We start from the raw sequence: 14,811 nt of genomic DNA on the forward strand, positions 1-14,811 counted from the left end.
CCTGCCACCAGACCAGGTAAGTAGCCCTCCTGCCCCAAACTCTCCCCCTCCCTTTCCTCCTGGCTCTTAGCTGCAGCACAGGAGAGGAGAGAGAGAAAAAAGGTCTCTGGCGGCTGGGGAGAAAGAGGGCCTCTAGTGGCCAGGGGGACTGGAGGGAAACAGAAGTCCCCTGGAGGCCAAGAGGACTAGGAGGAGAAAGGCGGCCCCTGGTGGCCAACAGAGGAGAGTTGGGATGAGAAAGAAGGCCCCCTGCCCACCAGGTGGGAGAAAAAGCTCCTCCGGTGCCCCCTCACCCTGAGCCTTTTCTCACCTGCCAGTCCTCACTCTCACACACCCCATGCCTCCTACCATGCCCCCCATATCTCCAAGGATCTACCCTGACTCCTGCATCCTTCATACTATTAGACTCCTGCCCTGAAGAACCCATGCAATGCCAGGTAAGTCTTCTAGTTATTAAATAAAAGAGCAGGCTTTATGCTTGATATGATAGATTATTATATAAAGCAAGAGTTTTCATGTTGAATATCTTATAACATTTCAATATCATTTGTATCCTATTAGTATCAGATTTTGTTATTACAAGAAAGGGGATGAAGATAGGAAACTTTGCAAAGAAGAAATAAATGAAACTACATCTGTAAAAGAAAGTTTGAAGGTCTTCAATATTTTTGGTAGTGCTTCTCTGTGTTTTAGGACCCAGTCCTGCAGGCTTTACTTGGGAAAAATGTCCATTCAGATCAGTGATAGTTTGGACTAAAGATTGTAGAGTCTGGCCCTAAGTATTTTCCTTTAGGGGGGTATTACAGTGACAGCTGTTTCTAGATTAATGCAAAAGGTCCTTCACAAATTCCATTTAAGAAAATCTGCGCAAGGAACTATATGTTCAAAAGAGGATTTTTCAAACAAACATACATGCTTTTCATAACCCTGTCCAAATAACAGCTGAGTTGACAGGCTGAAAGATTCATCATTGTGCACATGGTACACAGTGTACAGAGCAACTTCCCAGCAGAGATAAATGCATAGATTAAAATAAACTCTGATATATACATTGGCCAACAAATGGAAGTTTTTTGAACAGTACATTTGTGGGTTCATTCAGCTGCACTTGATTTTGGTATATGTATGAGACATCCATCTCAATATAAGAAAAACAAATGTTCAAAGGACTATTTAATTTTTTCCTCATTTTTATTAAAAATTAACTATTGATTGTCCCATCTATAGCAAATGCTTCACAATTAAGCAGTTTCAAATACCCTCATTTTGTAGCACTTGTATGATATATTGTTGAAAACAGGTTTTCAAAAGGTGTGAAATATCGAATGCTCCAGTTACTTATGTGGGTATTGTGACCCATCACTTTGGTGGGCAAATCGCAGAATTTATCTACCCAAAGCCCATTATTTGTGAGTAAATGTGATAGTGTGCAAAAGTTGTGTGTTAATGTGGTTTTTTTGGACACATACACAAATGCAAGCAGCTGAACCTTTTTAAAAATGTGACCATACGTGATGCATTGTGTCTGTTAATTGGATTTTTATAAATTGCATGGTGAAATTCACTTTGCAGGTCTTTTTATGCCACTTGAAATGGCATAGTAAAAGTTGGATTTTCCAAGAACAACTGTTTTTTCTTTTTCTTTAAGCTGTTTACATGTGTGAAATGGAGCGGCACCATCCTCAAGACTTTCAAAGCAAAGACCAGGATAGTTGGTGTCCTTTATTGGATCCCTTACCAGCTACAGTGGGAGTGACTTATGAACTCTGTGCTGGCATAGTAGACAAGCCAGAACTTTCTTTGGAGGAAATTGCATGCAAGGAAATCTTAGAAGAGTGTGGTTATGATGTTCCCATTACAAATCTGAAGAGAATCACTTCGTACAGGTAAATTGCAGCTAAGCTGATGCTTTGTCATTTGAAAAAAGATTAGAATTGTTAGAATAGCCTAGGGGTAAATGAATTTCCTTATCAAAGCAATGAGCTCAGAGAAACAGCCATCCACAATTGTTTAAGGGTGTAAACACTGAGAAAGCAAAGGATTTATTTAGGGATATATAAATGGATATAAACTGAGATTAATAAGATGAAATTCAAACAGAAAAATTGGACTACAGAGATCTATTAGACTGGGGAATAGAGAACCCCAAGAGAACTAGTGGAAAAACCCCTTTGCTTGGGGCTCTTAAACATTGATTGACTGAAGGGCTAGAAAGTTTATTGTAAGAAACAATCCTATATTCATAGGATAAGCTAGTTGACCTATTGTAGTAGACCTTTTCCAGCTCTGATATTCTTTATTCTAATTAAAAATTGCACATCATGCACTCTGAGCCTGCATTGAAAGGTTTATGCCATTGGATCTTTTCTCAGGATCAGGGCCATAATTGAAGCTTATATAAAATATGCATTGTTGGTATTATTATGAACTTTTTTAATATGATTTTTTAATTTTATTGTAAAATATTTTAATAAATTACATCAGAAATAAGAGAAGAATATATTAGTGTTGTTTGGAACTAAAATGTCAAGAATTAAATAATTTCAGAAGAAAATGTTTTCACAGCCTTATTGCCATTATATCTCCCTACCAGGCTGTAGCATTGTTAAAGGCATCTGTTACCATTATCCAAAATACATGTACAAATTAACAGAGAATGGCTGCAGGTTTTTACTTACTTCATTTTTACTTGACAGCTCTATTGAACTAGGCCCTGTCATTGGTTTTTAATTTGGGAATTGAATACAAATTCACAGCTGTCAATCCTGGCAAATGTTATTTCCTGCTGGATTAACAAGCAGCACTTCTGTTGGAGGGGGTTGGGGAGTGAATCACAAGAATTGTTTCTTGCAATCCTTGAAGCTAGATTAGGGGTTTGTGCTGCTGAAAGAAACAGTGCTTTCTAGAATGAATAACAGAAGCTGTTAGAGTATTTTGTATTTTGTGTGACATTGATGTGCTGTACCAACACAGATATCTTTAAAAAAAAAAAAAAAAAAAAAGTAGTAACACCATTTCATTGTAAATCCCCATTTTAGGGTGTATGACTCAATAATAAGAATTCACATCTAGCTAAAACAACATGTATTCTTAACACATTTCTTTTATTTTTCAGTTTTTTTTAAACTGAGTTGCCCAGTTTTTACTTGCAGTGTGACTCCCAAATAAACTATAGTTAGGGTGTTGATAAATCTTTAAAGCCTCTATCTCGCATTGTAGTTCTTATGGGAACAACAGTTAACCTGTGTGGAGGTCCACTAAGCTCCAGGCAAGTGGAGTGATTCACTTTTATAAATCAAAATAAACAATTGTGGCCTTAAAGATGGTATTTTTCAGGCATTTATTTTGCATATTGAGATAAGGTGTTTGTGGCTTGTGGCTTGTTTCAATTAAAAACTAGTTTATTTAGGTTACCTATTTGTTGTACTTTTTATAATTCTGCACTGCCATATTGGGAGACAGAGTTGATTCCAAATCATGTGTTCTTATTCCCTTAGTAGGAAAATGTCCAGCTCTTATTGGGGAGCAGCACTTTTGCATAATTTATGTTTGTATCTTGTTCACTCTTCCTCAGCTCAAAGGGTACTTGCCCCAACATGCGCCTTGAGTATTCGCTGTAAAGACAGAATATGAGAATTGCTCCCCTCTGTCAGGAGAAAGCAGGAAATACACTGAGAATGCCAATATCAGTGTTTGAAGATCAGCTATGTTTTTAGGTGGTTGAAATGCTTTCTAGATGTATCTTTATCAACCTTCTAATAGCCAATTTAAAATGCTGACATAAAATTTTATAATGGCTAGTATGCATTCTTTCAGCCATTTTCTGTTTTAACATATAGTACATTAATCAAATCCATTGATATACAGGCAGTCCCCGACTTACGCGTATCCGACTTATGTCGGATCCGCAGTTACGAACGGGGCTCCCCCGGAGGACACGGACTGCGGGACCTCGCGGTCCTGCCGCCCGTGTACTCCGGGGCTTTCTCCGCATCTCCCTGGTCTGCAGACCAGGAAGACGCGGAGCAAAGCCTCGGGGAAGCCGGCAGCGGGACAGCCCAGACGCCCCGCGGCTGTCCCGCTGCTGGCATCCTCAGAGGCTTTGCTCCCCGTCTCCCTGGCAGACCAGGGAGACGGGGAGCAAAGCTGCGGAGGACCCAGGTGGCGGGACCGTGGTGCGTCTCGGTCTGCCGCCCGCGTCTTCCTGGTCTGCTGGGGTGGGGGGGGCGCAGCTAGTACGCCCTCCCCCCCCCAGCAGACTAGGCTTTTCTCCAGACGCCTGTGGCAGAGCAGCTGGGGCGCTGCCGGTTGGTCCCGCAGCGCCGCTCTGGGCGCTACTGGACCACCCGGCAGCACCCCAGCTGCTCTGCCCCAGGCGTCCTGATTCAGCCGCTGCTGGTCAGTTTCAGCAGCGGCTGAATCAGGACGCCTGGGGCAGAGCAGATGGGGTGCTGCTGGGTTGGTCCAGTAGCGCCGAGAAGCGGCACTACTGGAGCAACCCAGCAGCACCCCAGCTGCTCTGCCCCAGGCGTCCCCAAGTCAGCTTCTGCTGAAACTGACCAGCGGCTGACTACAGGAAGCCCGAGGCAGAGTTGCTCTGCCCCGGGCTTCCTGGAATCAACTGCTGATCAGTTTCAGCAGCAGCTGACTTGGGGACGCCTGGGGTTCTTAAGTTGATTCTGTATGTAAGTCAGAACTGGCAGTCAGTTTCAGCAGCGGCTGAATCTGGACGCCAGTTCCGACTTACATACAGATTCAACTTAAGAACAAACCTACAGTCCCTATCTTGTACGTAACCCGGGGACTGCCTGTAGTATATTATGTCAATGATCCATATAACAATTTTTCCATTAAGTATTTGTTGATCCAATATTTCAGCATTGTGCACAGTCTACACTACCACCCTAGGGTGTTGCAAATGAAGCCCGGGATTTGAATTTCCCGGGCTTCATTTGCATATTGCCGGGCGCCGCCATTTTTAAATATCCGCTAGTGCGGACTCTGTGCCCCACGGCTACATGCGGCACGGACTAGGTAGTTCAGATTAGGCTTCCTATTCTGAACTACCGTTACTCCTCGTGGAACGATAGTTCGAGTACCGAGTATAGGCACTAGCGGACATTTAAAAATGGCGGCGCCCGGCAATATGCAAATGAAGCCCGGGAAAATTCAAATCCCGGGCTTCATTTGCAACTCCGGTATGCCTACATTACCACCCTAGTTCGAACTAGGGTGGTAGTGTAGACATACCCTGTCAGAGTGAGCCAGCAAGATTTAGTTGAGAGGGTATAGGGTTGGTCAGCCCCTTTATACTGAGCATGCAACATTAGAGGGTGCTAGAGTTGCCATAACAGATACTACTAAGTGAAAAATGTCCAGATACTGTGCATGTGGCATGTACCCACACCTAACCTGAAATGAACATGAGTAACACATCTCAAAGAACAGCAGTTACAGAAAGGTTACTAGTTGTTTTTTTGCCTATTCAACCCCCTTTCTGCTTTTTGTCAGAGGATGTTATAACTGTATACAGTGGCCACAATGGGAGCTATATGTACTCAGCACTACAGAAAATCAGCCCAATTTATTTAGGGTTCTATTGGAATCAGTTCCTAACTTTAGTCACTCTAAATGTGAACATTTGCAGTAGATAGAAGAAAGAACACAGCCCTTATTCTGTGGAGCTAATATTGTGCATTATAATATTTTCAAAGGCATTATTCCTCTACGTTGTAACCTATGAATACAATCCATTTTTACCTTACTGCACTGGGGTTAATAGCCGGGAACAATAAAATGCATTATAATTAAAAAGATCACCTGCCTAGTACACCTGTTTGTGGAGAGTGCTTTGTAATATAACTTTGTGTTAATTGCTTCTATTCTTTTTCTTTCTTGCACCTGCTGCTTATAACATTAGAATAGCATAAAGGTTTTAAGAAATTACAGAGAAACTGCACATGATTTCTCTGAGTAGAGTTGGAATGCAGTTCAAAAGCCATTGCAATACTGTGTATTTGCTTCTAAACATGAGATTATGTAGTCTCTAAATATTAGATTCTGCATCCAAATAAAAGTTGCATTTGATAAATAGTTAAGTTCCATGTAGAAACTTCACCTTAATTAGGTAAATGTAAAGTAAAAAGAAGTCAGTGTTTACAAGCTTTAAATATGAACATGTAGCTCTTTGAATGATTGTAAAATTAAAATGAATCACTAAGAAAAAGTTAATTCTGCTTTTCAGTATTGCATACCAGATTTATGAATGAAATTGGTTAACAGAGGGTATTTCTGTACTGCAGCGTTTTTCCGGAATAACATCTGTTATTCCAAAAAAACAATAATTGCATCTACACTTCAATCGCATTCTTTCAACAAAAAGTCGAAAGAACAGAGGGTTTTTTCGGACAGCGGTAAACCTCTTTCTACGAGGAAGAACACCTTTTCCAAAAAAGTTTTTTCAGAAAAAAGCATGTGTGAAAGCGAAAGAGGGAGTTCTACTGAAAAAAGAGGCCCCCAGGAAATAACACAGGTGCCCTGGTGATCACTCCATCCATACTCATCACAACTCAATAGTTCTTCGTCGAGTAGTGTCCCCGTGGGTGCTCCACTCAAGGTGTCGGGCTTGTCCTACCGCTGCAATCTGGAGAATCTTCATTAGCAGTAGCCCAGCCAGACCATGCATGTCTCGTGCTGTTCGCACCTTTCTGCTGAGCGTGGTCCAGCCCTGTCAGTTCCTTTCCAACCATCTGCGGCCGCAGATGGAGCTAGGATACACTCCCTCTCCACTCTGAGGAGAACGGGAAATTAGTTATAGAGTTATAGCTAGTTCTTTGTTAATTAGTTATTGTTAATAGTTGTACTGGTTATAGTTTATATACCACAGTTTTAAAAAAAAACTTCCATCCTAAGTTATAAGTTTTGTTTAAATAGCCCCCTTCCCCCCCCCCCCAAAAAAAAGGAGACGATGAAAATACTTAAACAATTAAATAAACAAGATCATTATGTCGGGGTCACCCAGCTTCAAGAAATGATCGCAATGCCAAGATGCTATGCCCTCATCAGATGGGCAGTCTCGGTGCATCAAGTGCCTAGGGAATGGGCACATCCCACAAAAGTGCACACATTGCACTAAACTGACCGCGTATGCAAGATGCGATAGGGAAATGAGACTAAGGATGCTTTTGTTTAACAAAGCCCTGAAAACACCCGGTGCGGACGAGCCTCCCAACCACATCCCAGGGCGCATGAAGCTCGCCCGATCTCCGATGAGCCTCACCACAGGACTTCAAAATCCACTGGACGAGTGAGTGTGGGTGATAGACTGGGCACCTCAGGCGTTCCACTGAGGCACTCCACCAACAAGATGGGCAAGGGCCGTAGCGCTTCAGCTCCAAGGCCTGCCCTATCAAAGGACCCGATACCGGCGTCTTTCAAAGGGCCGCAGGCTGAGTTGGCACCGGCAACGGCTCATGCAAAGCCAGCACCTGCGCAGACAGAGGCAAGACTGCCGGCACCCACAGAGGTAGCCTGCTGTTTTTGAAAGAACCACGTTTAGACCGTGGTTTTACTTTCGAAATGGCACATGTTCGAAAGAGCTCCATGAAGCGATTATGCAAATGAAGTGTGGGATATTTAAATCCCCGCTTCATTTGCACTTTTGAAGTGTCTAATTTACATCCCTCTGTCAAAGAGGGATGTAATCTAGACACAGCCTATGATGCTTAAGAAGAGCCCATGAAGGGACGCTTGGATTTCCCAGCCTTTTAACATTTTTGTTAACTGATATACACAACCTGTGTATATAGTACCATTACTACATACAAGCATCCACACTGGTTGCTAAAATAAATATTGTGTCTGTGTACATACATATTGCTCATTTTAAGGACTGCATTCATTTTAGTCCAAGTCTCTCACATTCTATACACATTTGGTGTCATTTGGCTTTTATTGTAAAAACTAATGTAGATTAGAATAAAGAATTATGAAATTGAAGTTACAGTAATTTATACCAAAAAAATTAATTCTACAGCATTGTATTTTATCCCCCTCATTTTGCATGTATCTCACGTTATGCAGCAAATTAATGCTTGGCAAGTTGAGGGGGGGGTGTGTGTGTAATGGGAAAGCAGGTTTTATTTTTTAATTTGAAATTATAGGAAAAGGCTTAGGAAAAAATGTAAAGCCAGCATATAGAGCAGAGAGGTGAAAGAAGTCACTGAAATAAAAATATCAAAGAAAACAGAGCACAGCAAGATTATAGGAAAATTTTGTTAGAAAACGCTAACAAATGTACAAGAGGACAACAGGAAATTAATGACTAAGGTTTGATATTACTACATAAAGAAGTCTTTTCTTCTTCTTTTACGGGACCCTCCAACATTTTTGGTGGTGATTTTTTTGTTATTGTTGTCTAAGGAAAGGGAGAGTACAAGATGATGCAAGACAGACTGAAATACTGTAAAAAATGGCAGTGGTCAATATTCAGGAATATTTGTTGTAGTAAAGAGCAGTCAACATAGATCATAGAATCATAGGACTAGAAGAAAGCTTGAGAAGGTCATCTCTTTCAGAACCCTGGCAGGACTAAGCACCATCTAAACTATCCCTGAACTATGGCAATTTATTCCCATGCTTAACTACCCTGAAAGTTAGGAAGTTCTTCCTCATAGAATCGTAGAATCATAGAATCCTAGGGCTGGAAGAGACCTCAAGAGGTCATTGAGTCCAGCCCCCTGCCCAAACCAGGGCCAACTTATGTCCAACTTACATCTCCCATGCTGCAATTTAAGCCCATTGCTTCTTGTCCTGTCCTCCGAAGTTGAGGTACAGTTTTTCTCCCTCTTCTGTGTAACAACCTTTTATTTACTTGAAAAGTTTTATCTTGTCTTCTCTTTTCCAGGCTAATCAAACCCAATTTTTTCAATCTTCCCTTATAATTCGTGTTTTCTAAACCTTTAATCATTTTTGTTGCTCATCTCTCGACTTTTTCCTGTTCATCCATATCTCTCCTGAAATGTGGCACCCAGAATTGGACACAGTACTCCAGTTGAGGCCTAATCAACACAGAGTAGAGAGGAAGAATTACTTCTCATGTCTTACTTAACCAATTCTGCTAGTACATCCGAGAATGTTTGTTTTTTTGCGGGGGGGGGGGGGCAACAGTGTTACACTACTGACTCATATTTAGCTTGTGATCCACTGTGATCCGCAGATTGCTTTCTGCAGTTCTCCTTTGTAGGCAGTCATTTCACATTTTGTATGTATGCAACTGATCCATGAGAAGATGACACTTTACTGAACCAGAAGATAACAAACCAAATCCTCTAGTCCCCAAAGGGTGGGGTGTGCCACATGCAGGGGCACTGAGGAAGACTGGGGCTATGTCTAGACTGCAGGCTTCTTTCGAAAGAGGCTGTTTCGAAAGCATCTTTCGAAAGAGCCTCTTTCGAAAGATCGCGTCTAGACTGCAGGCGGATCTTTCGAAAGAGAAATCCGCTTTTTCGAAAGAGAGCACCCAGCGAGTCTGGATGCTCTCTTTCGAAGACGGCCTCTTTACATTGAAGAACGCCTTCCTTCAAAAGAGGAACTTTCGAAGGAAGGCGTTCTTCCTCGTGAAACGAGGTTTACCGCCATCGAAAGAAAAGCCGCGTTCTTTCGAAATAATTTCGAAAGAACGCGGCTTGAGTCTGGATGCAGGGGAAGTTTTTTCGGGAAAAGGCTACTTTTCCCGAAAAAACCCCTGAGTCTGGACACGGCCTTGGAGGCATGCAATAGAACCTTGGTCATTCCCCTTCCCTCCCCCCCAAAAGGGGGGGAGAGGGACTGCCACTCAGCTCAGCTCTGGCCCCAGCCCTAATTGCCGCCCAGCTCCAGCTCCACTCCACTCCCAGGATGAACAGCTTCAATGGCTGGTAAAGTCGGGTATGACAGGAAAAGTTTGGGCACAAGTGATCTAGAGAAAAAAACAGCAAGTGGGAAAATACGGAAATAGATCCTTTTTGTGCAGCAAAATATATCACTTTCTTTTTTGATCTCTTCTTGAAGCAGATGACTTTTTGGAAACCAAAGTGAGATAGATCTAGTTTAGCAATGAAAGCATTAGGCATAACCTAATCAATGTAATCTTATACAGAAGATACTGTAATATTATACAAAGTATGCAGAGTTAGCCAGTTTAATACTGAGAAGAGCTGTTGTATTAGAAAATAAATAGATGTAGAAATACAAAGTCTTAGAGAAAGGGGTAAAATACACTGCAGTGAAAAGCATTTATTAGACCCTTTGTTCTTGAATATTGCTTATTTTGCAGGCAGATATTTATTTTAAAACTACTAATTCAAGACAACTCAAATGGCATTGAGAGAGAATACAAAGCAAAGAATAAACAACATGAACCTGTGGCCATATCCTACCACAAAATTTTGTTACCCCAAACTTCCATTGATTTCAGTATGCATAGGGCAACATATGACCTAAACTGTGTGCAGTCCCAGGCACTACAGTAAAGGAAACATAAGTGATCTAGGCCAAACATCAATTAAAAACATTTTAAGTTTGAGAATTACAGCCCATCTTGATATTTTGAAGTAAGGCTTTACTAAGTAGGTGTATCATATACGTTAATAATATCCTGAAGTGAAATCAATAAGCTATTTAAGGTCCTGTGGCAAGAAATTGGATCTCTCATGATGCTGTGCCTCAGGAAACAATTTTCTTCTACACTAAAGAAAAGATGTATGGTGGGAGAACTCCATGATTCCCACAGCTGTGCAGCTATTTCAAAAGTAAAAGGTCACGGGTAACATAGGAAAAGATTACCCTGTAAATGATTAAGGCAGAAAGTTTGTGTGGAAGGGTCTTTTATATAAGGGTCATATGTTTTTAAACTTGGTGGATTGCAGACTGATCCTTGGCTTGAATATGAAACTGTCTAGGTTACATCTAATGTTTTCATTGTCTAACTATAGATGTATACCAGTTCTGTTCCTTGAAAAAGGTAATGAGCTTCAGAAGCAGGTTCAAAGGGAAAGGAATATGTTTTATTACTCAAAACTGTTTTTTCCTCTTGTTATTTTTGGATGAAACACAATATGAAACAAATGACTAGAACTGACCTGACAATAAGGTGAGAGCAAATCAAGAGCAGAAAGAGAGATAGCTGGCAGCTACATTTTATTTATTTATTCATGTTTTATTAAACACCTCTGTAGTGTTGTAATTTACCATGCCACCTATAGAGATTAACAAGAGACATTCCCTATGCTGAGGAGTTTACAGTCTAAATCCAACATTTATTTTCATTTTTTTTAGGTTTCTACTTAACAATACCAAATCCCAGGCTCTGTGTACTTTTGCAATTATTAAATACACAATTCCTCGAAAAATAACTGATAAAAGACAAATCCCAATCTATATAAGGAACATCAAGAGAAAAGAATATCTCCTTATCTTATAGATGGTGAAAAACAGAGTGCCCCTTATAGAAAAACAACGCTTAGATAACGACAATAGAAAGGGATAGGAGAATGAGGACCAGTAATTAAAATAAATGATATAAAACAATGTAATATTCCATGACAAACAGGTATTTTGAGTTACAATTTTGTTAAACAGACCAACGTGGAATATAGCATCCAGGGTGGAGATTAGCAGTGGAAAGCTAACCTGGGCATAACTTGAGTTCTATATTTGAGGAGCCTGCTCCAACCAGGCTGATGGGTCCACATCTGGAGATGCAAATTCCATGCCTGCCGAAGGCTTGCAGTCAGTGGAGGGAGGAGGGAGGAATAACCCTTCTTCTTTCCCTCCCAAACTACACCCATGATAGCAAGGTGAAGAAAGCAAGGCTAGCACTTTTACAGAGCAACTTGGACTCCTCTTAGGATTTAAAGAGATTGGCTGTGGTGGATTCTGAAATAACTATTTGTTTTTAATCAGTGATTCATCTCCAGTGTTGCTTTTTAGCATCATGCCTTATTGCTTATTATATACAAGAACATATATAGAGAGCAAAATACAGGACTATGTAGCACTTTAAAGACTAACAAGATGGTTTATTAGATGATGAGCTTTCGTGGGCCAGAACCACTTCCTCAGATCAAATAGTGCTACATAGTCCTGTATTTTGCTTCAGCTACACCAGACTAACACGGCTACATTTCTATCACACTAATAGAACACTAATAGAATGTTAGCATAAAAATGGCATTCCAACTTGAGAAAACTGGCTGCTGATAGCAACTTCATGAAAAATAGGTCTACCTTACTTTTATAGTGACTTCTGCCATTGGATCTTCCCTTGCAACTGAGATGAGTGGCTGAGGAAAGGAGTTATTATCGGGAGCAGCTTCTCATTAGAAAAGGAAATAGGGTGCAAAGGGCAGTGTGGGTCCAGACAAGGCATTTGATCTTGTGCTGGTGGTTTATCAGGTCTGTGAATTATTGTCAGTGCTGGATAGCTTGTTTTATTGACAAGCCAGCAATGATAGCCACCATAAGAGGATACGAATGCTAAGAACAGTGGCTGCAAAAAGCAGGTCATTACAGACAATAAATAGTCATTCAGTTTTACTGAGAAAGCAGGTGACATCATTCAGCAAAGACAGGGCGGGGAGAAAAAGGAGAAAAGCCCATTAGCCTGCTCTATTGTTACCTCCCGCAGATCACATTATCTGAGGCCAAGGAATGTATCAGAAAAATAGAAAATCAGAAAAAGCACAAACTAGATAGAATACTTACATAGCACACTTCTTCCTAGTCTCTTGTAAGATCATCATAGAGATAAGTAAGTTTCATTATCCACTTTTTACAGATGCAGAAACTGAGTGCAGCATACCTGTGGAAGAGATAAGATGAGAATCAAGCTTGTTCATTCCCAATTCTGTTTTCATATAGAAAACAGACTGTGTGTATTGATATAGCAACAAACTGTCTAATTAATACTAGCCGTCCAAGCCAAAATAATTAGGTTTGGTTTAGAAAATGGAAGGAATACTGCCTTATTTGAATTCCTATTGGGGATATGTTTTAATTTCAATTAACTGGGAGATTTAGTTATCTAGACATTGGGTAAGAAGGGCTATATCCTGTAAGATGTTTATTTTAATAGAAACTATATATATATATATTGAATAAAAATAATTAATCAACTACAAATCTTGTAAGCCTTTGTGCAAAATATTAAGGGTAATTCTTCAGCATTCTTGGCCTGATCCAGAGCTCCAGGGGCTTTGGATCAGCCCCTAATATGTCTGAAAAGTCTTTTGTAATCACAGGAAATGCAGAAGTTGCAGTTGCAATGTAACTATTTTCTTGGAAGGGCCGAGTGAGTGGATTATGTACTTATCTCTTTTTTTATTTAAAAAAAAACTAAATAAAATAGTTCTTAAGAAATAGAGGATTAGCAAATAAGAAGTATAACACACAGCAAGTAGTCTATCTGAAGAAAGACTGCATAATCTAAATTATCCTAAATTAAATCCATGATAACAAATGTAGCTGAGAGACTGAATTAGATACATTCATTCTAACAGTGGTCCATTGGGTCAAGGCAAAAGGGCTAGGTAGGGTGGAGTAAAGAATCTCATGCTGCCATTCCATTCTTGCATGTGAATAGAGGACTCCAGCTGTGAATGAATTTAATCTTTTTAAGCATCAGAAATCCAAAATTTCTTATAAAAATAAGTAAACAAATGTAACATGCAAACGAGCTTCACCCTGTTGTTTGCAAGTTCCTATGGATCAGGGCCCAAACAAACTCCCTCTGAAGTCAATTGAAGAATCTTCCATTTGTTAGATCAATTATTCCATCTCCTTTCAAAATAAACATTCAGTACAGCTACAGAATGTAACTGTAGTCATATATGTGCTAAGCTGGAACTGAATTCAAAAGTGCACTAATATTTCTGCATGACAATTTTAGTTAACATTTTATTAATAAAAAGAGGTCCATAATGTCACTTTGTACACTTAATATTTATTAATAATGAATTACTGTATTTTGTATTTTGGTATTGCTTAAGAACACTAATCAAGGGCCATAGCCCGAGCCTCCTAGGCATGAAATAATTATTTTCTTAAAAGTGAAGTTTTTCCTCTTTTTTTTTTTTTTTTTTTCTAGGTCTGGAGTTGGTGTGACAGGTTCTCAGCAAACCTTATTTTATGCAGAAGTAACAGACCAGATGAAAACAGGAGAAGGTGGAGGCCAGCCTGAAGAGGGGGAGCTGATTGAAGTCATAGAAATACCTTTACAGGACTCCATGAAATTTGCTTTTGATGAGCATTTCCCAAAGACAATGGTTGTTATCTTCAGCTTCATGTGGTTCCAAAGCAATGTTGCCCTGGGGATGCAGGAAAAATAAAAATGAGCACCATGATTTACTAATGTGACAAATGCTTCCTGTTTGTTCTATGGATTGCTGAGATATGGGCAGAAACAACTTTGTTGTTGGGCAGAAAGGGGAGATGCATACAAAAAAAACTGTTCAAAGATAGAATCTCTCTGGATTTTAAAATTAAAATATAGCATGAAATCCTGGCTCCATTGACTTCATTGAGGCTGGGACTTCACCCTGTGTTTCAGGGCCAAATCTTGATCCCTTATACAAAGCATAGTAAATATGTTTTGTGCAAAGGATCTCTGATTTGGTGGAAATACTTTACCATGATCTCTCAAAGCCTCAGAGCAACAGTGTAACTTCTACTCCAATATGAGCAATAGTACTGATAGCTGCTTCTCCACTCTAGTATTTGCTGGTGTCCCTTCAAAGAGGGTTTTGGCCAGAAGACCTGGGTAGTCACAGACAT

The 14,811-nt window shown here is 40.3% G+C and overlaps 1 protein-coding gene across 1 annotated transcript in view; it reads left to right on the forward strand.

The window, feature by feature from the left end:
- The window catches only part of NUDT14 (nudix hydrolase 14), a 103,183-nt gene extending 88,785 nt beyond the window's left edge, over nucleotides 1–14,398 (forward strand). The window contains exons 4-5 of the mRNA XM_075926425.2: nucleotides 1,649–1,886; nucleotides 14,126–14,398. Coding sequence (XP_075782540.1) covers nucleotides 1,649–1,886; nucleotides 14,126–14,366 — 479 coding nt within the window. The 3' untranslated portion in view covers nucleotides 14,367–14,398. The remainder of the gene's footprint in view (nucleotides 1–1,648; nucleotides 1,887–14,125) is intronic.
- Nucleotides 14,399–14,811: the final 413 nt, after the last annotated feature.

Source organism: Pelodiscus sinensis, chromosome 5, assembly GCF_052426305.1.
Source record: "Pelodiscus sinensis isolate ZL-2025 chromosome 5, ASM5242630v1, whole genome shotgun sequence".
In the NCBI taxonomy this organism is placed as follows: Eukaryota; Metazoa; Chordata; order Testudines; family Trionychidae; genus Pelodiscus; species Pelodiscus sinensis.